The sequence below is a fragment of the Lontra canadensis genome, unplaced genomic scaffold, assembly GCF_010015895.1.
Source record: "Lontra canadensis isolate GAN:19392208 unplaced genomic scaffold, GSC_riverotter_1.0 scaffold93, whole genome shotgun sequence".
NCBI classification, from domain to species: Eukaryota; Metazoa; Chordata; class Mammalia; order Carnivora; family Mustelidae; genus Lontra; species Lontra canadensis.
The window spans coordinates 3,844,709-3,869,420 of NW_022631087.1; the positions used below are offsets into that span (position 1 = coordinate 3,844,709).

The 24,712-nt window shown below is 51.2% G+C and overlaps 1 protein-coding gene across 1 annotated transcript in view; it reads right to left on the reverse strand.

Moving 5' to 3' along the window:
• LARGE1 (LARGE xylosyl- and glucuronyltransferase 1) overlaps nucleotides 1–24,712 on the reverse strand; it is a 520,460-nt gene that overhangs the window by 22,609 nt on the left and 473,139 nt on the right. Inside the window, exons 11-12 of the mRNA XM_032836533.1 lie at nucleotides 17,223–17,386; nucleotides 7,006–7,284 (exon numbers count right to left, since the gene is read on the reverse strand). Of these exons, the coding sequence (XP_032692424.1) occupies nucleotides 7,006–7,284; nucleotides 17,223–17,386 (443 nt within the window). The remainder of the gene's footprint in view (nucleotides 1–7,005; nucleotides 7,285–17,222; nucleotides 17,387–24,712) is intronic.

The window sequence follows — 24,712 nt, forward strand, 5'->3', positions numbered from 1 at the left end:
GTCCAAGAAGCCTGCTCAGTCTCACGGGTATGGAATGTCCCAGCTGAGAGAAGCTGTCCCTTTCACCTTCGATTCCTCAGCCATTCTGGAACATTCTTCAAAAATGTCAAGATACCTCATGCCTTTATGCTTGTTAGTCCTTCAAGTGCATCACCAACTCTCCGCATCTTTCCGAGGTCATCCCTGGCCACCCATCCTGGGTCATCTCCTTGCGAGTCTGTGGCTCTGTATCTTTGCTCTCTATTTCTGTATTGGTAACAAGAACGGCAGCAACCCGTACAGCTGAGAGGGGCCCCTAGAATGTAAACCCCACGAGGGCAGGGACCCGCTGGCTTGTCCTGCTCACCGAGAGTCCCAGCAGTGCAATGTCACAGATATGAATGACGCATGACTCATGGCAGAGTGCCTTTGCTGTCCAGATGTGACCACATTTCATTTTCTCAGGACCTTAAGAGGGAAGAAGTAACACAACCCCCAGCTCACAAATTTAAAAAAAGTCCCAGGAAGTTAACAAAATGCTGAGTAAGGAGTACTCAGCATTGAAAGGCAGGTCTGAATGACTCCGGGGACGGCCCCATCCCAAGGCGGCACGCTGCCTGGCATGTAACAGGCGCTCACTACATACGGTTTTCAATCAATGAACGTAAGTCTACAGCTTCTCATTTTGTAGGAAAAAAGGCCGTGATGGTGGTCTGGAGTGACCTTGCTATCCTGAAGCTGGCAGTTTGCACGGGAGAGGGTCGGGGGGGTGGGGAGGCCAGGTGAAGAAGTCCAGTTCTGAGTGTTGTGAGCAGGACAGAGAATTAACTCCTGTTGAGTCCCTCCAATGCCTTTGCAGGAGGCTCTTAATAGCCCCTTTATTAACTGAGAAGACAGAGGACCGGAGAGACTAAGTGAGTCGCCCCAAGTCACACTCTTGTTAGGCGCACCAGACCCAGGATGCTGGAGCAGCTCTGCCTCGCCTCGCCGAGCTGGATCCACGCGAGTACCTGACTTTGTTATTTTCTGATTGATCCGTTTGTTTTTGCTGTAAGATTAGCTGGTTGCTGAGCAACCGCCAAGGGAGCGCTGATGCTGAACTGTTTGGGGAAAGCAAGTGCCCCCCGCCCCGGAAGGGCGACATGATTGTTTGTGGGGGCAGGGGGTCCAGGGAGAGGGCTGCCCGTCAGCCTGCTCCCATGTCCTGGGGTTTTGAGAGTGATCTGGCCCCTTCCAGAAGCGAGCAGGCTGTCCTGGGGGGCAGCCCACTTGCCCCCTCTGACATGAATATTTAACCTCACCGGGGCCTCGGCTTGGCCACCTGTGCTAACAGTTACCTCACAGAGAGGTGTGGAACCATAGAGGTCATTTTTACAAAGCAGCTGGCACAAGTTAAGGGCTCAAAAAACTGTAACTACCAGCATTTGTGATATTATGTCCATTTTAACAGAATTTGGATATGGCATTTTGTTGGGCATCTTTGCTGGAGAAGTTGGTTTCTAGAGGGGTCTGCAGGCCTTGTTGGGGTCCACGACACTCATGGCAAACCATACCCATAACCTCATCCCAGACTAACGATATACTACTGGTCACAAAGCACATCCAATTTTAGTGTTTGGATCAGAAACACACTTATCCCACTCACTGGAAGAGAATTTTCCATAAGCCAATGGCAAGCCAATATAGTTATCCTTATATGAAAAGAACAGTGCAAGCTTCTTTGGGGCTTCTGATAGAATCCTAGTCCTTACCTGTTCTCAGAATTCTGGTGCTTAGGAATTATCTAGGTCAGAGGTCACAAACTGATGGCACAGGATGGGGCTGGGAGGTTCTACTCAGCCTGAAGAAATATTGGTCTGGGACTGGATAGTGTTTTGTTTTGTTTTTAAATTACTTGTCAACTTAAAAATCAAAACACAAAAATCCAAGTATCCAGCTCCTCTCGAAAAATACGAAGACTGGGTTACCTGGGTGGCTCGGTCAGTTAAGCATCCGACCCTTGGTTTCAGCTCGGGTCATGATCTCAGGCTCTTAAGATCCAGGCCTGCTGTGGGCTCCATGCTCAACAGAGTTTGCTCGTCCTTGTCCCTCTCCCCCGGCATCTCCTCCCCAGCATCCCAGTCGCACACTCTCCCACCGTCTAAAATATATAAGTAAAATCTTTTAAAAAAGAAAGAAAAATATGAAGACCTTAGCCCTGCCGCCCACTGCCCCCAAAGCAATCATGCCACATTTGGCGTGGAGAGAAGCTAAGAGCCTCAGATGGGAGTGGTAGTCTCTCTAGAGAATCCTACTCAGCATTTTTTGTTGCTTTGGGCTAAGGTTCTGGCCCCTCCGGGCATCTGCATTTATGACTCCTGATATAAGATAATTTCTTCACTTGATAATGAGGAAACAGGCTGAAAACAGAATTGCTGGAAGTCACACAGTTCACTACGGCACACAGCGTGAGCGGGAACAGGAGTCCTGGGTCTCAGCAAGTGTCCTGTCCACCGTAACACTCAACGTCAAGGCCATGATAGCCTGCTCCGTCCGGGAAGGACTTGGACAAGCAGGGCAGGAGGCGGCCGGCGTGAGAGGCGGGCCAAAGCAGGCCGGACTTCAGGGTGCGGACTTTGCCAAGAAGAGTCAGGTGGCAGCGTTTGGGAGAGATTCCCACCTTCCCTTTCAAAGTCCAGACACCTTTGCAGACAGTTCCTGACGTCAGCTGCTGAATCTCCCACTGGTCCATCTACCTGCCACCTTTCTGCTTCCGACCCTGCATCAGACCCTCCGTGCCTCTTGCCTGGATCAGCACAACAGTCCCCCCGTTTCTCCCCCTTGCCCTGGCCCTGCTGATTCTGATCCTTCGAAAAGCAACTAGAATGATCTTCCCAAAAGGAACATCGGATCTGCCGATTCTCCTGGGGCTCTTCCATGGCTCTCCTGCCTCAGGGAGCCCATATTCCTCTATATATTTATCAGGAGTCCTGCGGGACCCACGCCAGCTGACATTTCTGTCCACATCGTCTCTCGCTGCTCTCCCCATCAAGGCCCCGGCCACCCTGTGCCTCTGGAATGGACAGCTGCTTCCGCCTGGAACATTGCCACCTCCACCGGCTGACTCCAACTCAGCCTCTGTTTGGATCTGTCTTCTTCTTCTTCTTCTTCCCACTCCCAACCCCACCCCCAGACTAGGTGGATCCCACTGGGAGGGGACACCCCCCGCCCCATTGCAGAACCTAAAGATTCTGCATCTTTACTGAACTGTCATTACCGCTGGTCTGTAAGCACTGGGATTCACCAGTCCTATCTCTGTGGTTCACAGATACGGCGACACAGAGTAGCAGGTGCCTTATAAAAGTTTACCCACTAGAGGCACCTGGGTGGCTCAGTGAGTTAAGCCTCTGCCTTCGGCTCAGGTCATGATCTCAGGGTCCTGGGATTGAGGCCCGCATTGGGCTCTCTGCTCAGCAGAAGCCTGCTTCCCCTTCTCTCTCTGCCTGCCTCTCTGCCTACTTGTGATCTCTGTCTGTCAAATAAATAAATAAAATCTTAAAAAAAAAAAGAAGCCCTCCTTTCTAAAAAGAAAAGAAAGAAAAGTTTACCCACTAGATGAAAGGAAAGACGAATGGATACTAAGGATGGGACAGAAGAAGAATCAGGAAAGTTATAAGGTCTGTTTGTTCTAGACAAGCAAGTCGGGGCAAGTCAGGGCTTCTGGTCTGTTTCCACATGTGTACTTTACAAAGAAGACTGGACAATACACCTCGACACCCCAAGACCAAATAACCTCACTAAAAAATAGGCAAAACACACAAATAGACATTTCTCCGAAGAGACATCCAGAGGGCCGACAGACACATGAAACGACGCTCACCATTGGGGAAATGTAAATCAAAATCACAATGAGATGTCATCACACACCTGTCAGAATGGCTAAAATCAACAACACAAGAAGAAACAGGTGTTGGAGAGGATTCGGAAAAAGGGGGAACCTCGTGCCCTGTTAGGTGGGAATGCAAGCTGGTGCAGCCACTCTGGCAAACAGCATGGAGGTTCCTCTGAAAGTTAAAACAGAGCTGCCCTACGACCCAGCAATCGCACTACTGGGTATTTACCCCCAAATACAAAATCACTAGTTCAAAGGGATACAGGTCCCCTGATATTTATAGCCGCATTATTTACAACAGCCAAGTGATGGAAGCAGCCCAGGTGTCCATCAAGACATCAACAGATAAAGAAGTTGTGGTGTGTATATACAGTGGGATACCACTCAGCCATAGAAAGAATGAGATCTTGCTATTTGCAGCGGTGTGGACAGAGCTAGAGGGTACCATGCTAAGCGAAGTCAGTCAGTCAGTGAAAGACAAAGACCATATGATTTCATTCATATGTGCAATTCAAGAAACCAAACAAATGAGCAAAGTTAAAAACAAACAGAGAGATATTTCAAGAAGTCGACTCTGAACTGTAGAGAACGGACTGCTGGTTACCAGAGGAGGGAGGGGGGGTGCGGAATGGATGGATGAAACAGGTGATGGGGATGAAGGAGGGCCCCTGCCGTGATGAGCGCCAGGTGACGTATGGAAGTGCTGAGTCACTATGTCATACACCTGAACTAATATGACACCGTAGGTTAATGATCCAGGAATTACAATGAAAAACTTAAAAAAAAAAAAAAGACTGGACAAGATCCTTTCTTCCCAGGCAAGGTAGGGTCTCTGGACTTCTGTAGGGACTCTGAAGAGGAGTAGCGTTCTGGGAGCAACGTGCAATGTTTCAAACCCCCCTAGGGTAACCGCGCACCCTCCTGTAACAAGGGACAAAGGCCAACCAAGCCCCCGGTGAGTCTGTGTTAAGGACATGTTAATTACCGGCACCGCTGGTTAGCTCCTCCTCAGTAAAGTCTTGAGTAGAGATTAATAGCATCTTTGATCAATAAAACACAGGACTAGAACATAGAAACAATCTGTTCCTGCGTGATGGTTTTTACAACATGAGACCCAGGAGGTAAAATAATAAGAGGGCTTGGACGTGGGGAGCAGACCACAGACTCTTAGGAGAGGACGGGTTCACCGCCAACTCCTTGGAAGGAAGGCCCCTGGGGGGCTCCTGCAGAAGAGCCCCTTAATGGGGAAGCCTGGGCCTTCGTTTGATCCTCAAGCCTCTCTTTTCTTGGTGGAGGGTGGCCCCCACCATCTGTTCCTTTGGGAACCCCCCTCCCATCCTCGCACAGGGACTCCCAGAGCTTGTGATGCTGCAGGCTGTGGGGGCTTGGGACTCTCCAGGAATCAGGTGCCAAAAGCGCAGTCTGGCCACATGGGGGCGCCCTCACCACACACACTGGGATTCCAAGGCCCCGCTGCAGCGGGAGCAGGAGCCAGAGGACAGATGGCGCTGGCCGGAGCCCTGTGACCACATCAGGACTTGGGGCAGCGCAGCCCATGCTCTTAGGGAAGACATCTCCCATCCTTCCTGACAGAGAAGCATGCCGCCCCAACGTCACGGACGAGAGAGGCTGCAAGGGGCTCCTCCTGCTCACAGGTCGGGGACCGGGGTTAGGAAATCCCAAGATAACCTGTAAAGAAGCCCGGTGCCGAAATGTGGACAGAGAATGCACGCTGCTTTTCCTTGCTCTGAGGAGCAGGGCGGGGAGGGACTTAAATGGCACCTGTGCTGCGGCTTTGGAACAAAAGGTTTAAACACTTTGGGAAGAGGATCTTTTTTTAAAAGTGAGAGCAACAGAGACAATAAGAGAAAGACTGAGAGACAGAGACACACAGACACACACATGCAAAGGGAGAGAGGGCAAGAGAGCGGGAGAGAAAGAATGTTACTCCTGCCCTGTGGGGACAGTCCGTAATCCCAGAGCAGCCAGGCAAGTACAGAGCTGGGTGCCTGCCGGCCAGGACTCTGCTTTCACTCCTGGAGCAAAGACGTGGGGACTGGAGCAGGGGGCTCTGCTGCTTTGGGCCTCGCTGTTGCCCACAGTAATAGGGGGAGCCCTGCCTGCCTTCTGGGATTGATGTGTGGCTCCGGCAGGATGATTAATAAGCACAAATCACCTCTCCCAGTACCAGGATCCAGGCAAGCACCACCGGCAGCAGAGAGAATTCAGGCCAACAGATGCCAGCAATAAAGGATGGGGGGTGGGGGAAGCCTGACCATTTACAGTTCGAGTGATACCTTGTGACTTTAGTTTAGCCACATGGGGACTTCCGGGCTGTATGAATTCAGCAGTCCCTCTCAGCCCAGACTGGTTGTTGTACCATAACAAATGCCACTCCCCACGCAACCATCCGGCCTTCCACGTGCAGAGTGCCTTGTCCAGCCGCTGGACGCCGGCCCCGCCACGTGGGAAGAGCTGGGACTGGTGACTGGAGAGTCACTGAGGCCACCGGGATGGCGACTCAGCCCACAGCTCTGCAGTCAGACTGGCTGAGCCTGGCCCCTACGTGAGTCCGCGTGTAACTGTGGGCTCACAGCCCCACACATTCCCATCCGGGAAACGAGGATCATCATAGCGTTCAGCCCAGGGACCGTGGGGGGTGGGAATGAATTCCTGCTAGTCAGGCACTCAGAACCGTGCCTGGCACACAAAAGGCACTTAAATAAATGCTGTCCTTCACCGTCACACTGCTTTGTTTTACAGAATAGGCAGTGATCTTTCTAGAATGGTTAGATGAAGGTCATCTGATCCAAAACCGGAAGAGGGGCGACATGTTTCCCTAGCAGCTAGAGAGCATTAGACCAGGAGTGGAAGAGATGCATCTGAGGCCACAAGCAGCTTCCAAAGTTTCGGTATGCAAAGTGGGGTTCTGGCCTGTTAGTCAGGAAAACAAGGACACCAGATTGCCCAATGGCCCTGCTGAAGCCGGCGGGCAGCGCTCTCTCTCTGGGTGGATGCAGATGGGTCCCCTCCCCGCCCTCCCCAACCGGGTCCCAGCTGCCCCATCTTTAAGAGGGAAGACAGGGACAGGAGGACGCTCCCGGGGAGCGTTCTGGTCCCAGCACTGCTCGAGCCGGCGTCCCCTGGGCCCTCACCTGAGGTACTCATAGAGCCCATACATGGGCAGGAAGTCGATGTCAGACAGGAACATGTAGGGCGTGCCCACGTGCTTCATGGCCACGTTGCGCAGCAGGTTCACGGGGTAGAACTGGCCCTCCTTGTACACGATGTGGTAGGCCACGTTGTGGCGGCTCATGAGCACCTCGGAGCCCTGCGCGTAGCGGAGGAACTGCTGGGCCTCGGCGTCCGACAGGTAGAGGGCCAGGCTGATGGGTCCCTCCCAGTGCTTGCAGATGGCCTCAAGCATCTGGAGCCTGCAGGAGACAGGAAAGCTGAGCCAGCCATGGGGACCCGGGCCACGCGAGATGCACCCAGCCTCCCAGGGCGGACGCCACCGCCACACACACCTGGTCAGCCCCCTCCAAGTCCAAGTCCCTGCTCCAACATCTATCACTGCGCGCTGGGGGCCAATCCCCAAAGCTCAGTTCCTTTATCTCTGAAATCAGCATAAGCACTTACCTGGCTGGTTCTTATTTTATCTGCTTCCAGATGAAGGTGGGGGTATACTGACAGAGTCGCATCCCACGGTAAGCCTTCTCCTCTCAGACTCCTCTTTGCACGGGAGGGGTGGAGGGTGAGGATGATTACATTAACTGATGTAAGGGTCCCTCCCAGGTCACAACACCTAACGCCTCTCCTCCTCTCTTAGCAAAGACGTCCAGCCCCTGCACGGCTCTGCTAAGGTAGCACCAGCCACAGAAGATTTAACCCAACCGAGGCCCTAAGTTACAAGAAGCATTAAAACACGAGCAATGGTAACGATGATCATCAGCTCATTAACAGTGCACCAGACCCTTTCCAGGACTCCCCCAACAACCCGGTGCAAGGCTGTCATTTCCCTCATTTCCCTGGTGGAGAAACTGGGGATCCAGATGTCTGGTCATCTTGGGTCCTTGGACTGGAGCCAGACCTGTACAGATGGGTACCAGGAGGGGGCCTTGGAGACAGTGAGAACAAACACACGTTGGGCGTTTGGCAAGAGAACGGAAAAACACACGGACGCTGGAGACAAAAGTATGCCTGGCGTGATGCTGTCTTCATTTGTCAGAGCCCTTTCTGCCCAAGGGTCCCGGCCAATTTTGCGAGGCTATAGGACAGGCATCGTGCCAAGGATTATGGGGGGGGGGGGGGGGAAGAAAGCCCAGAGGAAAAAAAAAAGCAAAAGGTGCTTCCCATGGAGAGGATTCTACAAAAATGCTTCAACAGAAAATCTATGAAGATTTTTTTTTTTTCTCCAAAGACATTAGAAGTGCCTGACAGATCGGATCTATGGTTAAGAAACAGCAAAAGCCTATTTCAATTTTTCCCCTGCCCAGCAAGAGGTACATAATCAGCGGTCTCCTGGTAGGAATGCCCACTTTACTCGGACAATTACCAGGAAATAGATTCCATGCATTTCCCTGCTTCTAAACAAAAGAAAATGGGCACACCTATCTTATGTCAATGGCTTTCTCAATGGACCTTCAGAGTTTCCTCTCAGTAATTCTGTGAATTGCTCCTGCCAGGATTCGCTTCATCTTTCATGACGGAGGTTTAAGATGTTCATCAGGGGAAAATGCCCTCCATGTCTCCTACTTTATAATACGTACTAATCAAATTGACGGGAGCCAGTTTTCTAAGAGGCTCCGCCTTCTCCACAATGCCTGCTTTACCCGGAGTCCGCGTGCGGCTTTTGCCGCAGGCCCGGGTTTCTGCCGGGCTCAGCGGATCTGGGGTTCTGAGTGGTCCCACCTGCACCTCACTGTCACGGTCTGTGAAATGGAGAGGACTGTGCATTCGGAAGGGACAGCTGCTCGTACAAATCCTTTGAGAGCTGGGGAGTAAAAGGTTAAGAATGACTTTTAACACGTGGCTGTAAGAGCTCCCAGGTGGGAGGCACGCGTGTCCGGCGGGAAGAGAGGCCAGCTCCCACGGTGGGGCCCCCTGCCGCCTGGGATTCTGAGTCTGTGTCTGAGTTTTCTGAGTGGGAAGCAAGGGAAGCAAGCCCTTCTTCCAAGCTCTTCCAAGGGCATAGCATGAGAACAGAGACACAGATACCGATGATTCTCAGGTGCCTCTGACGTGGCAAATGTCATGACCATGTGGGCTTTTCCGGAAATGGGGCCAGATGTCCCGTGGAACCTTCATGAACCACAAGTAAGGATGACCCAGCCGCTCCTGCCCGGCTGCCACCAGCCCCAAGCTTTCTGACCTCTCTTTCCTCAAAACCAAGCTTCCTGCCGGGACCTGAACAACAGCGACAGACTGAGGTTTCTCGTAATGAGGACAACATATAAAAATGTGAGGGTGACAGCATGAATCCCTACCATCTCTCTGCTGCTTGGAGGGTGCCGTGCCGGCTGCATTTCCACCGTTACCGTTCAACATTCACGCTGATTCCATGAACTGGATTCTTGTCACTGGGTTCCGGGGAAGGAAGCTCGAGGAGGTGAAGGGACTTCTTTCAAGTCACGGAGCTACTCAGCGGGGCAGCTGGATTGACCCCATGTCTGGCCGATCCCCATGCCCAGACCCCAGACCGGTATTCCGTACGGAATTACAGGGCAGCCTGGGATAAATGTCCCCAAGGATCTTGTCTCCGCTGCCCGTTTCCCCAGACATGAATGTGTTCTTCCCTTGGGTCAGCTTCTGTGCCTTCCTTCCTCTTCCTCCTCCTCCTCCTCAGTCTCTCTGGCGGACTGGCTCCAAGACCCGCCCTTCTCTTGACCCCTTTCCTGGCTGCGTCTCCCCACACCTGTGCCCTAAGGTCGTCCTGTGCGGCTCCTTCCATGGGCAGTCCTGGGCTGAGTCGCTCTCTGGTCTCTTACACCGGACAATAACGTATATAGCACAGCAAGGACGGGGGACAAGGGGGAGGGTTTCAAGAGACAAAGGTTAATCCTCAATTTTCAGTTTGGAAAGAACTGTAGAGGTTTTCTTGTTCAGATGATGCCATCTGGATGATGAAAAAGCTCAGCCTTGGAGCGGGGCACGGCTTGCTCAAGAGCACTGGGTGACTGAGTGCTAGTACCCACGGTCCCAGCCCACAGGCCCATGCTCTTCTCTGAGTCCCCAGAGGGCCTACTATTGCTTCACGCTGCCCAGAGGAGGGCAAAGGCTCCAGAAGGGCCAAAGAGATGTCAGAAAGGTCTAGACAGGAGCCAGTGTTACCCAAGGGAGTTCTGCTGAGTCAGGAAGGCTTGTGCGCTCTGTCTAGGGACAAAGGAGCGGGCAGGGAGGCAGCCGAGTCAGAAACCTACAAGACTGGGTCGGAAGGAATTCCAGAAGGCCCGTCGGCCTCTGCTGGGATGGGGAACTCCCTCCCTACAAGGCAGCTAATGAGAGCAAGGCGGGCTGCATGGTATGGAGGTGCCACGGTGGGCTCTGGGGGCAGAGAGAACTGGGTTTGAACTCTGAGCTGTGTCTGCATCCCTGAGCAAGAGATGACGGTTCTTCGGGCTTCTGTTTCTATGCATACACAGCGTGGAGAGTAATACCTCCGTAGATGACAAAACGGCTACAAATCACTCCTCTTTCTCAGTCTACAGCCTCTGCGGATACCCCCCTGCTGGTTCTGGGATGGCTATGTGACCTGCTTCATACAGGACACAAACAGGTGTTAAATGGTACTCATGTTGGGGGAGGGGGGCTTGCCCCTGCTGACAAGCCCATTTACTAAGCTTCTCTATAAAGTGTTGGGCACAAAGCGAGCTACGCAGCCGGTACTCAACATATAGCAGCTGCAGCTCCTTCCCTAGGTTCTAGTTCTGCCTTTCAAACATGCACACATCCAACACATACTTATTACGTAGCTACGATGTGCAGGTGTACGTGCTGGGTCCTGGGACGAACGAAAAAGACAAGGTTCCTGAACTTCTGGAGCTTCCTTCTGGTGGAAGGAGAAGACACAGATCCACCCGTGACCTGTTCCGAGGGGGCGGAGGGCTAAAAAGGCAGGCAGAACAGGAAACAGGGAGGAGGAACCCTGAGGGCTGGCCGGGGAAGGCCATGTCCCAAATTTGAGACTTGGATATAAGAAGAAGGACCCAGCCCAGAGGAAGTCTGGGCAAGAAGCTCTCCAAGGAGACAGAGCAGCCCTTGGGGGAACTGAGTGTAGCACGTTCAAGCAAGAACAGAGGGAAGACGGGCGAGTGAGGGGCAGAAGGACAGAAGATGCTGGGGAGCAGGAAGGCCATAGTGGACCGCTGTAGTACCATTCTTTTTATTTTATTTTATTTATTTTATTTTATTTATTTATTTGACAGACAGAGATCACAAGTAGGCAAAGAGGCAGACAGAGAGGGTGGGGGTGGGGAGCAGCCTTCCTGCTGAGCAGAGAGCCCAATGTGAGACTTGATCCCAGGACCCTGAGATCATGACCTGAGCTGAAGGCAGAGGCTTTAACCCACTGAGCCACACAGGCGCCTGAGCCGTAGTACCATTCTAACTGCAATGAGAAATCATCGGAGAGTTTTAAAGATGTTGACCTGAGATACAGACGGTCCCCAGCTTAAGAGCGGTTGACTTAACAATTTTTCGACTTTAGGATGGTGCGAAAGTGATATGCATTCCGGAGACACCGTGCTTTGTGTTTTGCAAGTGCGTTTCTCCCCCAGGCCATCCACATGCAGGAGGGACGCTCTCTCGTGATGCCGGTCGGTCCCGGGATCACAGGACTCAACAACGGGTACACCGGCCATCATGCTGCCCCCAGACAGCCGTTCTTTTTCTCACTTTCTGTAAAGCATTCCATAAATTGCGTGAGATGGTCAACATTTTGTTATAAAACAGGCTTTGTGTTAAGACGATTTTCCCAGCTGGGGGGCAATGTAAGTGTTCTGAGCACGTTTAAGGTTGGCGAGGCTAAGCCAGGACGCTTAGCAGGTTAGGAGCATTAAGTATATTTTCGACTTCTGTATTTTCAGCCGATGATGGGTGTATTGGGCCACAACCCCACCGCTGGAAGTCAAGGAAGATCGAGTTTTAGAAGATCACTGGGCTGTTACATGGAGAATAAGTTCCCTGTCACTCTCTAGAACGGTGCTTTTCTGAACTGAAACACACCCAAGGTCACTCCAGCACTGATTCCCGAGGTCCCCGTTGGCTAGGGCTGGGTGGGACCAAGAATTTGAATTTCTAAGAAGCTCCTGAGTGATTTGAAGCGTCAGCCTCATGACCCCAGCTAAGGTTCTCTTTCCTCCATTCACAGAAAATGGAGCCCATCAGCCACGTGAGTCTCTGGAGTTGCACTTTGTCAAAGGAATACAGGAGAGCAAGAGTCCCTCGGCCAGGTGGCAAGGACGCTGTGACCCGGAGTCCCCCTGGCCAGCCCCCCCACCCCCCGTCCCTATCAACCATTCTCAGCAGCTGCTGGGATGGGAGGGCTGTCTCCCGCGTGCTGGGAGAGGAGCCAGCTCCGCAGTCATTCTTTCTGAACAGAATTCTAGAGAGAGCCAGGCACGGGAGCCCGCACACCGGCTCCCCTAATTCTTTGTGGCATTCACGCAGGGCCTACTTCTGACTCAAAGGTTTACAAACACACCCGAAATGTTTCTTCAATTAAAAATCAATCCAGCAGGCACCAGTCAGCCTACTGCACTGTAATTGGACGTGTAGGATGGAGCGGAAGGAGGAATTCCTACCGTCTCCACCAGCTAGTGGTACTGCTCGATGATTTTTTATTATGTCCCGCTAAGCCACTCTCGTTAGGGTGTGGAAGTCCCTGGGCTCTCTGGGGTATTGTCAGGATGGCGATACTTGTCACAGCGCGTTAGGAGGGGAACTGTGTGCCTGCCACGCCGGGGACGTGTGCGGTTTGAAGGGAAGGCCTCTGTGCTTAGCGTCCGTGGCAGATGCGAGAGCGGCCAGGGTTTTCTCCGAAGTGGGTTGGGACGGAAGGTCCTGCCGAGGGTCCTGCAGCCCTGGCTGGCCGGGAGGATGCTTCCAGTTGGCACCAGGAGGCGGGGTTCTGTTTTGCCCCAATAAAAGGATTTTTATTGATGGCAACTGTATACAGAAGGATGGATTTGGGATGTTAATATGTTAAAAACCTTTCTAATTGCTGCGCATTCCAGATTGCAAATTCCATAGGTAGCACAGACAGAAAAAGCAGCAAGGGAAGGGAACCGAGTATTTGTTGAAGACCTACCACTCTCTGGGAACTTTAGAACCTCTCATTTTATAAAAACCCAGACACCGATCTGTGACCCAGACGGTATCATTGCCACTTCACAGGTAAGTCAGATGAGGCTCAAGAAGCCTGAGTAACTAGCCCCAAATCCACACAGCGAGGAAGCGGTGCCGCCGGACTTTGAATCCAGATATTTCTTTTTTTTTTTCTTTTTTCCTATATTGCTTTCCCTCTCCTAAATACCGACCATGTGCGGTCAAGGTTTTCAGATCCGTACATATTCGCTGAATGCAAATACGTAAAACAAGGGCTTTCCCAGACAGCCTCTCATTTAACCCTGATCAGGACCCTAGGTTTTAACTCTCTGTATGAGGAGAAAGATAACCAAAGGTGTTAGTGACTTGCCGAAGATCACCAGCAGAGGAGGAAGGGAGCCAGTGGAATCTGAACCCAGAGCTCTTGGTGATTCTAGTGGCCTTTTGTACCACAAATATGAAGATTTTGGCCAATGGTGCTATGACATGATAAGGAGCCTCGGACTGTATGTTGGGGCTCAGTCCCAGCTATGCGTGAACTCATCTGGTCATGACAACAACCTTGGGGGGAGCTACTGTCATTGTCATTCCCGGATTATGAGATGAGGAAACCAAGGCTTGGAGAGCTGATCTGCCCAAAGGTCAAAGCCAAGAAGTGGTAGAGCCACCAAGACCCCACAGTGCCTGACTCCAGGGTCCAAATTATTCAACGTCAGGGCACCTGATTCTGATTAGAAAGTATGTCGGATTTGTCTCTTTCACTTTTTCCTGAGTTTGGAGGTACCCACTGCCCACTAACCCCGATTCAGCATATCTTGTTAATAAAACGTACGAACAGGAGGCGTGAACGGGACCAAGGAAAACCAGGGATGCTCTAAGCTGGAATTATCTGGAACTCACTCATCTGGGCAGACTATAATCTCTGAGCTTCAGATAACCCATCTCGAAGGGCCTGAGGGGCACTTGCATTGCCGCCTGGAGGACAGAAGACTAATCTCAACCACGAGTCAGCATGAATCTCAAGGACTGGATTTTATTTTCATCTGAAATGGCATAGAGGAGGAAAAGGGAAGAGAAGTGGGAAGAGGGGTCTGTTATGGCCAGGTCACTCGCTCAAGTGCTGCTCGGTGGGGGAGTGTCTGCACCCGAACCGAAGGCTGGGTGAGAGGTCAAAGGGACACAGAAGTTTAGGGGTGACTCAGAGGCTCTGGTCTAGCTCAGTCCTTTATGGAGCCTCGCTGATGAGTTTGAACTGGTGGGGGGCTACCTGCCCTGGTTTCCCCACTGCCCTCTGTAATCCCATCTGTTCCCTCTTTCTCCCCCATGCCTTAAGCTGTAACCATACCAGAGCCTGTGTGTTCCCAACAGGCGGGGGGCCTCTTTGTTCCCTGAATATGCTGCATGCTCCCTGTTCTCTCCCTGCGTGCTTCCTACCGGCTGTCTACTGAGCCTCTAATACAATGCTGCAACATCTCCCCTTGGACCCACTCCCTGTCTCTCCCTTTCTCCACCGCCCAGCAGGGCTGGGGGCTCCTCCCACAGCATCTGTCAGAGTAAGAACCTGTTACCTGTCTGTGGCAGGCTGCATTCCAAGGTAGCCCCCACAACTGCGCCCTGTGGCATGCACACCCGTCCAACCCCACTCCTGAGTGTGAGCCGGACCCGGGAGCGGGACGGAATGCGGCCTCCGTGGATCACGGGATGGAACAGACTGCAGAGTTTCCCGCTGGCTTTGAAGAAGGAAGCTGCCGTGCCGTCAGAGGACCACATGGCGAAGACCTAAGGGTGGCCTCCTATTGCTCAGAAGGACCCCAGCCACCAGGCAGCAAGGAACCGGGGACCTCAGTCCTATAACTGAATTCTGCCAAAAGCCGAGTGAGCTTAGCGGAGGCCCCTGACGCCCGTGAGATCACAGCCCCCAGCCAACACCTTGATGGTAGTCCTGGGAGCTGAGCAGGAGACCCTGCTAGCACCCCTCCAGACTCTGGACACCCCCCAAACTGCAAGATACCGAAGTTATTGAACCTGCTAAATCTGTGGCAATCTGTTCTGCCCCAGCAGACAACTAATACACTGAGTCATGAAGATGCTCTCTACTCCTTAAAGGCAAAAGCAGGGTCTTCTTATAAATATCCCCAGCCTCACAAGAGCCCGGCACACCACAGTTACAGATGCTCACACAGCAGCTCCAGAGTGGTCACGTGAATGCTGGAGATTCGGAACCCGAGGCCCCAAGAAGAGAAAGACTTTGCCTGAGGTCACACGGAAGGTCAGGTCAGAGCTGGTGCGGGACAGCTCTGGGTTTTTCCCCTTCATCCCAGCTCATCTCTACCTGCTACCTGTTATGTTCTGCAAGTTCTCTGTGTTTCTGCATGGGAGTCCTGAGGCCTATGAACCTCCAGGAAACCCCCAGCCCATGGAGCCATTGAGTTCCACAAGCAAGCATCCGCCAACGCACAGTGGGACTCTCAAGGTGCGGAGTCTGCCACGCTCTGTGTGACTCATTCCTGGATGTCTCTGGATGCAAGGTTCCACGCGCTCCTCCCAGCTCCCAGACCCCTTTCTGCACGTGAACATTTTCGTGTCCGAGGGCTTGCTCCTGCACTGGTTTGCCCATGCTTTAATCACTCCCCACAAATAACGAGCATTTACTGAACACTTAACAAGTGTGCCAGGTACCGCTCTCAGCACGCCACAGGCATGGACCCATGCGGTCCCAGAAACAGGCCCCTGCAGTTGCAGCCAGAGGCTGGACAGGCATCTCTGAGATGCCTCTAAGCGAGAATGAGCCCATCAGATTCCCTAATTGTGGGAGCAGACAGGGAACGGTAGGAAGGAAACTGGGGGTAGGGAGCCCCCGTGGGCCATGTGTCAATCAAAGAGAAAGCCGGTGGGCGGAGGTGGGAGGGAGACACGCAGGACACCAGGTATGGAAAAGTACAGCCCAGAGTGAGTGACCTCGGGGCTTTGAATCCACGCACCCCTGGCAGTGAGAGAGAGGGTTTCAAAAACATAAATTGGATCATAAAACTTTGTGTAAATGTCTTCAATAACTTCTCACCACACTGAGAATAAAATCCAATGTTTTGGTGGGTTTCAAATGTTCTATAATCTTCATCTCACGCCATGTCCCTGCTACTATGCCTCAGCATACTTCTACCATGTTTCTGAATGTGCGAGCCCCCTCCTACCACAGGGCCTTTACACTTGCTATTTTACCCACCCGGAATTGTTTGTTTTTGTTTTTCTCAGCAACTCACATTCCTGACTCCTTTTCTCCTCCTTTAGGTCTCTGCAGAAATGTCCCCTCCTTAGGTTTCCCCTGACCACATTTCCCAAGGAAGGTCCTTCCCTTGACATTGTTATTATCAGTCTCAGTTCCTTCCAAAGCACTTATCACAGTTATAATCATTTTACTCAACTATCTATTTGCTGTTTATACCGCTACACTCATGTTCTTAACTCTGGCTGCACATTCCAAGTGTGAAACAATGCAAGGTCTCCACCACACAAATGTTCTTACTTAACTGGCCTGCAATGGAGCTCGAAGGTGAATTTGTTTTAAGAGCCCCCCACGTGATTCAGTATGTCCCCAGCCAAGGTGGACAATCAGTGCACTAGACTTTCGGCCCCATAAGGACAGGGATCTCATCAGTACTTCCAGATAAAGGTCTGGTAGATGTTTGTCACATCAATACAGTAAGAAAAAGAAACAGTGATTGCTTTCCCGCAGTGATAGTGACTCCAGAATATAATATAGAATATATAGAATATAATATAGAATCACTATATATATATATATATTATCACCCCTATAATACCCCCCCCTTTCCTTGAGGTAGTCTGAGTAGAGCTCTGTTCTTTAGAATCAATTCTTCTCCTATTCTCAAAACCACCACCCTCACCGGAAGACAAGAGCCCTTGTTTTCAGGGCTGGAGAGGAGTGTGACCCAAGCCTATGGCTGTCAGGCCATCTCTCCTTTTTCCCTTTGACTGAGTGTAGAGCTGCAGGGTGGGGCTGTGGGGAGGTTAGGACCCGTCGGCCTACCTGTCCATGGAGAGCTGAGCGACCAGGGTGACATCCGTGTTGTCCGAAGCAGGCTCATACTCATAGTGCAGGAAGTACAGGTGGGTTCGGTGGACAGTGAACCGCTCTCGCCGGAACTCGTAACACAGGTCGTCCTCATCGAGCTCAGAGAGCTGCTTCTGGAGCTGAAATGTAGGAGAAGGGGGTAAGGGACCAAGAAGGGACACCCCAAGGAGCCAGGAGCCTGCCCTTGCCTGAGTCAGTTATTCACTGGATGTTGTTGACGGGTCAAACGTGGGAAAACAGGATCACTGGTTTTAGTTTCCTCTGCATTTAATTTTAAAAAGGCAATGATGAGGGGCAGTTGTCCTCTCTATCTGAGAAGCAAGCCTCCTCTGAGAATGATGGTGGTCACCACTGACAAATATGTAAGCAACCACAAACTCCTTAAAAACAAACAAGAAAATGCTTTGGTAGGTGACTCAGTACAATTCCACATAACAGGGAACAGAGTACCAAAATCCAAATGGAGCCTTTGCATGAGTTCTTTCTCCCATCTAGAGCTACAGATGTCAATCTCTGTACCAGGTATTGAAGAGAAAGACTAAACCAACCCATAAACAAAATGTAAAGATCTGTTCCTTTCATTTCATCCGAGTCTTGGCATCCACTCTTCCTTCTTGTTTCTAACTCTTGGGAAGTCCTGCTCTCTTAATCTGCCGTAGAAGTTCTTTACATAGCTCTACCTGCCTTCCTACCCCAACCAGTGCAAGAGCTGGATGACTTGTCAGCAGGGAACCAAGGACTTAGCATCTGACACGGGCAGACGCAGATGCACAATATCCAGATCTGGGGATGTACAGCTGCCCAATACACAACCATGTCATGCCAACACCACCATACCCCTCCCAGGGAGGGGTGATTGGGTGATTGGTTTCATAGATGAAGATTTGCAGTGAAACAGTAAAAGAACTTCAATAGGAAAAGAAATGAGATCAGTGGATGTGTGGGGGCAGAGGGGATAGGCTGGGGAGAAGCAGGAGAGAACTTTTTTGGGGGATGGAAATGTTCTAGGTCATGGTTCCAGCGATGGTTCCGTGGGTATACATTTGTGAGAAGTCAACAAACTATACACTTAGAATGGGTGAATTTATTATATGCAAACTCTATTTCAGCTGAATTTGCCAAAGGTCCTATGGCTCGTTCTAATATTTTTTCTATGACATCAGCCTAGTCCATTACACGACGGCAGATAGCTGGATATAGATTACAGTTTTCATGGCTAGAGCTACTCACTTAACTGAGGGTAACATAGCAGTTTTCCAAGAAGAAGGTGTATGCATATTTTAAATCTCCAAGCCAACATATAGTAAACAAGAATTATATTAACTCACTTCTGTATGACCCTGTCTCAGCGAAAACCACTGTCTTCGTAGATAAAGCTAGATTAAGCTATGGCCTTATTTCTCAAGATGTGAGCGGCAGCACGTGACTGTGTTAATCCCTTTGACTCTTCACCCCCTCCCACATCTCTACTCTGTCGTGAGACTTGCTTTGGCTAGGAAAATGGTAGAGAAGCAACGCTGCCCTCATAATGAGACTAGACTTCAAGAAGAACCACGTGTTTCTCGAACCTCCACCACTACCATGAGAAAATGCCTGGGTGGCCGGATGGAAGATGAGACACACCTGGAGGAGAGCAGAAACTCTGCAATTGCTCTAGGTGCGGGAGCAAGCCGGACCAAGCTCAGCACGGCGGCCTCCTCAATGAACACTTCTCATTGAATCCCACTGAAGTTTTACGGTATTGGAGCCATAGATAATCGATGGGGGGGGGGTCACTGGTATTTGTGCAGGGAGCTTTTCCATAATGTGTCCTGTCCCACAGATCCCCGAACAGTTAGCCTCCCAGGCCCCACCCTACTAAATGCCAGTAGAATTCTCCAGGCAGCCTTGTACAACTCCAAATCTACCCACCTACTTCCAAATGCTGCTGGGGTGGGGAGGGGGGGACCCGTGGAGGTCCAGTGATCGAGGAGATGTTCTCGCCCATTATGAAGATTTTTAACATGGTTAACACCGTTGCAATCAGGGAGGCTTTTCAGTTTTTGAAGTTCAAGTCCTGGCCTATTTGAAGACTCCATTATGCCAACGGTGTGACTCATGTAAGGCCAGGAAACTGCAGTTCTCATTCCATTTAACATTCTAGGAGCCAAACGACCCCTTCTGACCTGCAGGATTAAACCCAGGTCCTTGCTGACAATCACATCCTCTCTCTCTGACCCAGTGCCCCCACTCCTCCGTGTTCTCTGTATTTGCACCAGCGATCTCTCTGTTCCCCGAACCCACCTTTCCCTCCTTTCCTCTGTGACTCTGAACATTTCTTCCCTCTCGACGTCCCTCCCTCCCCTCACCCACTCTTCTCCACCAGGACACTTTCTATTTACCTTTCAAGACTCAGCCTGGATGACACCGAGTCCGTTTCTGAGACCTCTGCTAACTGTGCCGGCTACAGTGGGTCCACTTCTCCTGACTCAAGAGCCCTCAGTTCCTAACTCCGCTAAAGCACTTGTCAGTTCGAACTCAAATTATTTCAGGGCAACTTTCCTGGAGACACGGTGACACTTTACCATTGCCCCTAGCACCATGCCCACGGCATGACAGATGCTTAATATTCATGTGCCGTGAGCAGGAGAAATACCTACGTGAAGACTGTGACCATTAGAAGGCCTGCCTGATTTTCCTTCCGTATCCTCTAATGTTATACATGGAGGAGGATGATCGTCCTTAAGCCCATTATCTGCTCCTGTATTTGCAGTTCAAGGGTCTGTGTTGGCTGAAAACGTGCTGGCCGGCAAGGTGCTGGGTACGCGTGATCTCTTTCCTTGGAGCCCTCCAGTGGGGCAGGTGCAGCCGCATTTGACAGCTTAAAAGCAGCTCAAGATCTTGAGGTCACTCAGGGAGGTTGAACTGGGGTCTGTGTCCCTCTACTACCGAGCTACCTCTCCAGGAAAGGTGCTCATTCAGCCTCAGGTCAAGAAGCACACGCGGCACCGTGGCTGAGGTCACGGGTTCTATCCCACTCGCGTCTGTACAGTCTTGGGCGAGCGGGGGAGGTGCTTAACCCTTCTGAGCTTCAGCTTCCTCGAGTGTAAAATGGAGATGATAACAGGAACGACCCAGGGGGCTGCTGGAGGATGCCGAGAGATCCTGCATGGACGGACTATGGTGTTTGGCTTAAAGACACAGCAGTCGTCGTCTATGACCACGGTGGTTATCAGAGTTAGGGAGGGGAGACACCTGGAAGGATGCTTTCTTTCTTTTCCTTCTTTCTTCCTTCCCTGCCTTCCTCCCATCCTTCCCTCCCTCCTTCCTCCTTCCTTTATTTATTTATTTTTAAAGATTTTATTTATTTATTTGAGAGACAGAATGCGCATAAACAACATGAGAGGCAGGTAGAGGGAGAGGCAGAAACAGACTCCCCACTGAGCGGCAAGCCCGATGCCAGACTCGATCCCAGGAGCCTGGGATCATGACCTGAGCCGAAGGCAGATGCTTAACGATCGAGACACCCAGGGGTCCCTGGACAGCTGCTTTCTGTCCTCAGCCGCCACCTGGAGGAGACAGTCGGGTGAGGGCAGGGAAGGCAGGAGCTCACTGAGCCTGGATCGCGCTTCTGTCTCACGAGTGTTGGACACACTCCCCACATCCTCCTCCTTGAGGAACCCAAATATACCTAGAAACCACAATGTCTCCCTGTAATGGGAAACTCAACCAACTCATACCCTCCTTCGCTCTCGCCCACACTGCAAAAGAACACTCGCAATTATTCCCTTTCAGAGCATAAACATCTGCAAAGCTCTTTGCAAAAGCGGGGTTGTTTCAGCGGGGTGGGGCGTGGTTTCATTTGTGTGCTGTTTTTAAGGTGACAGGAGTGCATGGCTTCGGTTCAGGGAAGACGGTAGTGGGGACATGTGAAGATGGGTATGGACGTGGGTGTGGGGGGGGGCCTTTTCTTCGATGAGCCTTGAAAGAGTAGGTATCCTCCTCATGGGAGAAGGGGAATCAGTGGCCAGAGCATGAGAAATGCATGTGTGTACAGGGGTTTCTCTCTATATATGCAGGCACATGCCCTTGAGTTCAGAAAAAACAATGTTCCAAGGTAAAGAGCTCCGAGAGCCCTTTTCTGAAAGGCACTCATATACAGTGGGCTCCTCAAGGTAGGAGCTGTATCCTAGTCATCTCTCAATTTCCTGTACCTAGAACATCTAGAGCACCCTGTGTGCCCACCAGGCCACTACCAGATGTCCTTACAGCCATGTCCTCGTGTTAAAAAAGGAAGAGTGACCAATGAAAGTGCTTCCACAATGACCAGAGCATGGCCTGACCTGGTCGGGAGGGTCGATCAGCAGTCCTGGGGATAAGTAGCCTCTAGAAACTTCCAGGTATCAATGCTGTGGTTCAGTGGCATCCGCATCCCTAGGTCACCTGTGGCCATCACAGCGCTGAAGGGGAAGGGTCTGGGGAACACTGTGTCTACCAACCACACTGGGTACCGTGGCAAACACATCAGCTATGATGTCCGACATAGGATGTCAAAATCCACGGTACCCTGGACCAGCCAGAAGCCTTCCTTGAGTTTAATGTTACAGTCATTCTCAACGTGGCGGTTTGTCCCTTCACTCAGCTGATTCGGATACAGCGCCTGCTCTGTGCCAGGTGTGGTGCTAAGTGCATTCAGGTGGGTTGCTTTATTAATTTAATCCCTCAGCACACACACCTCTGTTTTATAAAGGAGGAAACTGAGGCTCAGAGGGTTTCAGTAATCTGCCGGTTGCACGGCTAGGGAGAAGCAGTTCCGGACTGAGAAGCCAGCCTTGGGACCTCACACCACGGGCATCTTTGCAGTGAGGGGACTCCGCTCCTCGGGGATGGATGCAAGGATCAAAGAGACAGTGGAAGGCATAATGCTCCATGATAAAGCAGCCGATAAAAATGCATCTGCCGTAAGATCCTGATACAGCAAAGACACAAACAAACAAAAAGCCACATAGAAAAGAGACCGAAGGGAACACATTACAATATTAACAAAGCTTTTCTCTGACTGGTGGGTTCACAGATCAATTTTATTGGCTCCTTTCTACTTTTCTGTCCTTAACGAGTTCCCTGCAATTTGCTCAAAGGAGCCAATGCGTGTAGAAGCGCTTTGCAAACTGTAAAGTGCTGCGCAAAACCCAAGCGATGTTATGATTACATGATGTACCTTTTCAAATTCTAAATTAGGATTTCTTCTTGCTGGCTGCAAGGCTGATGTTATCTCAGGGGGAGGGCTGGAACCGCCTAAAAAACGAGACCTCCTTCCCACCTAGAGTATGGGTGATTTCTCCAGGGAGATGCTGAGCGGGAGGGAGGGCTTTCATTAACAGGGCTGAACGCCACAGCACTCCATACTGTGGCCACGGGGGGAGCGGTAGGCTCCTGACAAGCAAGTCACAGAAACAAAAGACAGATTTCTCCTGAGATAAAATGCATTTGCTAAATTGCTTCTTTGGACAGCCAGCTGAGGCACAGGGAGATTTGGACTCCAGGGAAAATGGCCCTTTAAGCAGTTTGCATTTCTTTCTTCCCATCCTTAAGGACAGTGGCCTGGATTGACCTCTGAGCTGTCGGAGTTGATGGCTGGTCATGCCGGAGGATTCAGAGGGGTTGGAAGCACGTCCCTGGCTCCGGCCCAGTAAACTTCCGTTCAAAGTCAGGAAAAACTATGGAGAGAGGTTATGGGGAAAACCGGAAACGGAGACCGGATCCCTCTGACACTCTCCATGTGACCTTAGCAAGTCATTTCTCCGATTGCTAAGACAAGGGGTTTGGGTTTCCGAAAAGATCACTCAAGGATCAAGTGCCCACTGGGGTCAGGGAACATGCTGGGAGCTTTGCAAGCATTTTCTCCTTGAATATCCACACTGACGCTGTGGCTTAGGGACAGCGGTCTGCCTTGTTTACAGATAAAAGCATTCATCATCTGAAAGGTTTAGCCACTTGTTCGAGGTCACATGATAAGCAAACAGAGCTGAGATATTACCTCCACATGTATCTCCCCTCATTCTTGTATGAGACCAAGTCACTACAACGCCTTGTTAATCAATCTCTGAGGCTCTTTCCAGGTCTAATGCTAGATGGTTCTATGACTACAGAGGACTGAATGCATGTGTCCTCTCCAGTGATGGGGACCTTCTGCATGCACCAAGATTCATGGTCTCTTCTCTTCCTGGGCGCACAGCCAGGCTGCCTTCCCAACCTTCCTGCACGGCCAAGGCTGGTTAGTGGAATGTGGGCAGCTTCTCGCTACTACAGGCCCCACTTTCAAGGCAGATTCATGCACACTCCTCTCTGTTGGCCAGGACAAGGCCATCTGAGGGTGGAGTATAAGGCTCCCTGGAGGGCAGAGCCACAAGATGGAAGGAGTCTGGGCCACTGAACCTGGAGAAAAGCCACCTGCCTATCAGAAACACCCATTTGGACTTATAGCGAGTAATAACCCTTCCAACATGCTGAGCCCATTTTAAATTGCTTGTGCTACTTTAAGACACCTACTTGCCTCTCCTAGCCGGTGAATGATGAAGACAGGATACAACAGACCAAGCAAGACATCTACTCCTTCTTAAGATACATCTCCTTCTGATGCCTCAGCAGCAGGGGTGGAAGTAGCTGGTGGGTAAAGCAACACTCCAGAATCCTGCTTGATACTTCCTACGTTTACTTTCAGTTTTCTGTCGCTTTGATACCCAGGACTTCATCTGTTCCTCCCACTCTCTGAATGAGACAGGCAGGGCTGCCCTCAGCTGATTTGCTCAGAGAAGCTGGGACTCGAACGCACCTCTCCTGAAACCCACCTCGGCCCTCTTCCCTGTGGTTTTCCGGGGAGCAGGTGAGCTGCTTTATTAAACCACCCGGACAGGTATGTGCTAGGATTGGGGAATGAACCCCAGGTTCTACATTTAAACTGTTCATCTGGTCTGGGTGGGGAGACAAAGAAGCAAAAGCAAGGACAATACTGAAGCCTGCGCAGCACGTTCCCTGACACCAACGTATTCGTAACACCAACAAGACTTAATGACGGCGGGGAGGGAGGCAGGTGCTGTGTCACACTGTCCCGCCTCTTTTAGTCTTCACTGAGCCCAGTCAGATAGGACTAGTTGTGGTTCCCATTTTACAGATAGGAAAACTGAGGCTCAAAGAGTCTAAGTAAATGGCCAGAACTCTGAACTCTCAATATTCAGTAATGCTTAGATTTTACGTGTGACAGTCCTGCTCCCAGAGCCGTCGTCCTCTTCTTAGACACTGTGCAAGGCGTCGGCTCGTGGAGGACAAGTCTGCCAGAAGAGTGAAGGGAGCTGCTGCAGGCAAAAGCACACGAAGGGAGAGCACCTGGCGTGTGTGGACGGATTACAACCAGAGCCTAGGGGTGTGAAGGAGGGATGTGTGCAAGCTGGAGCTGGAACAAAGCAGAC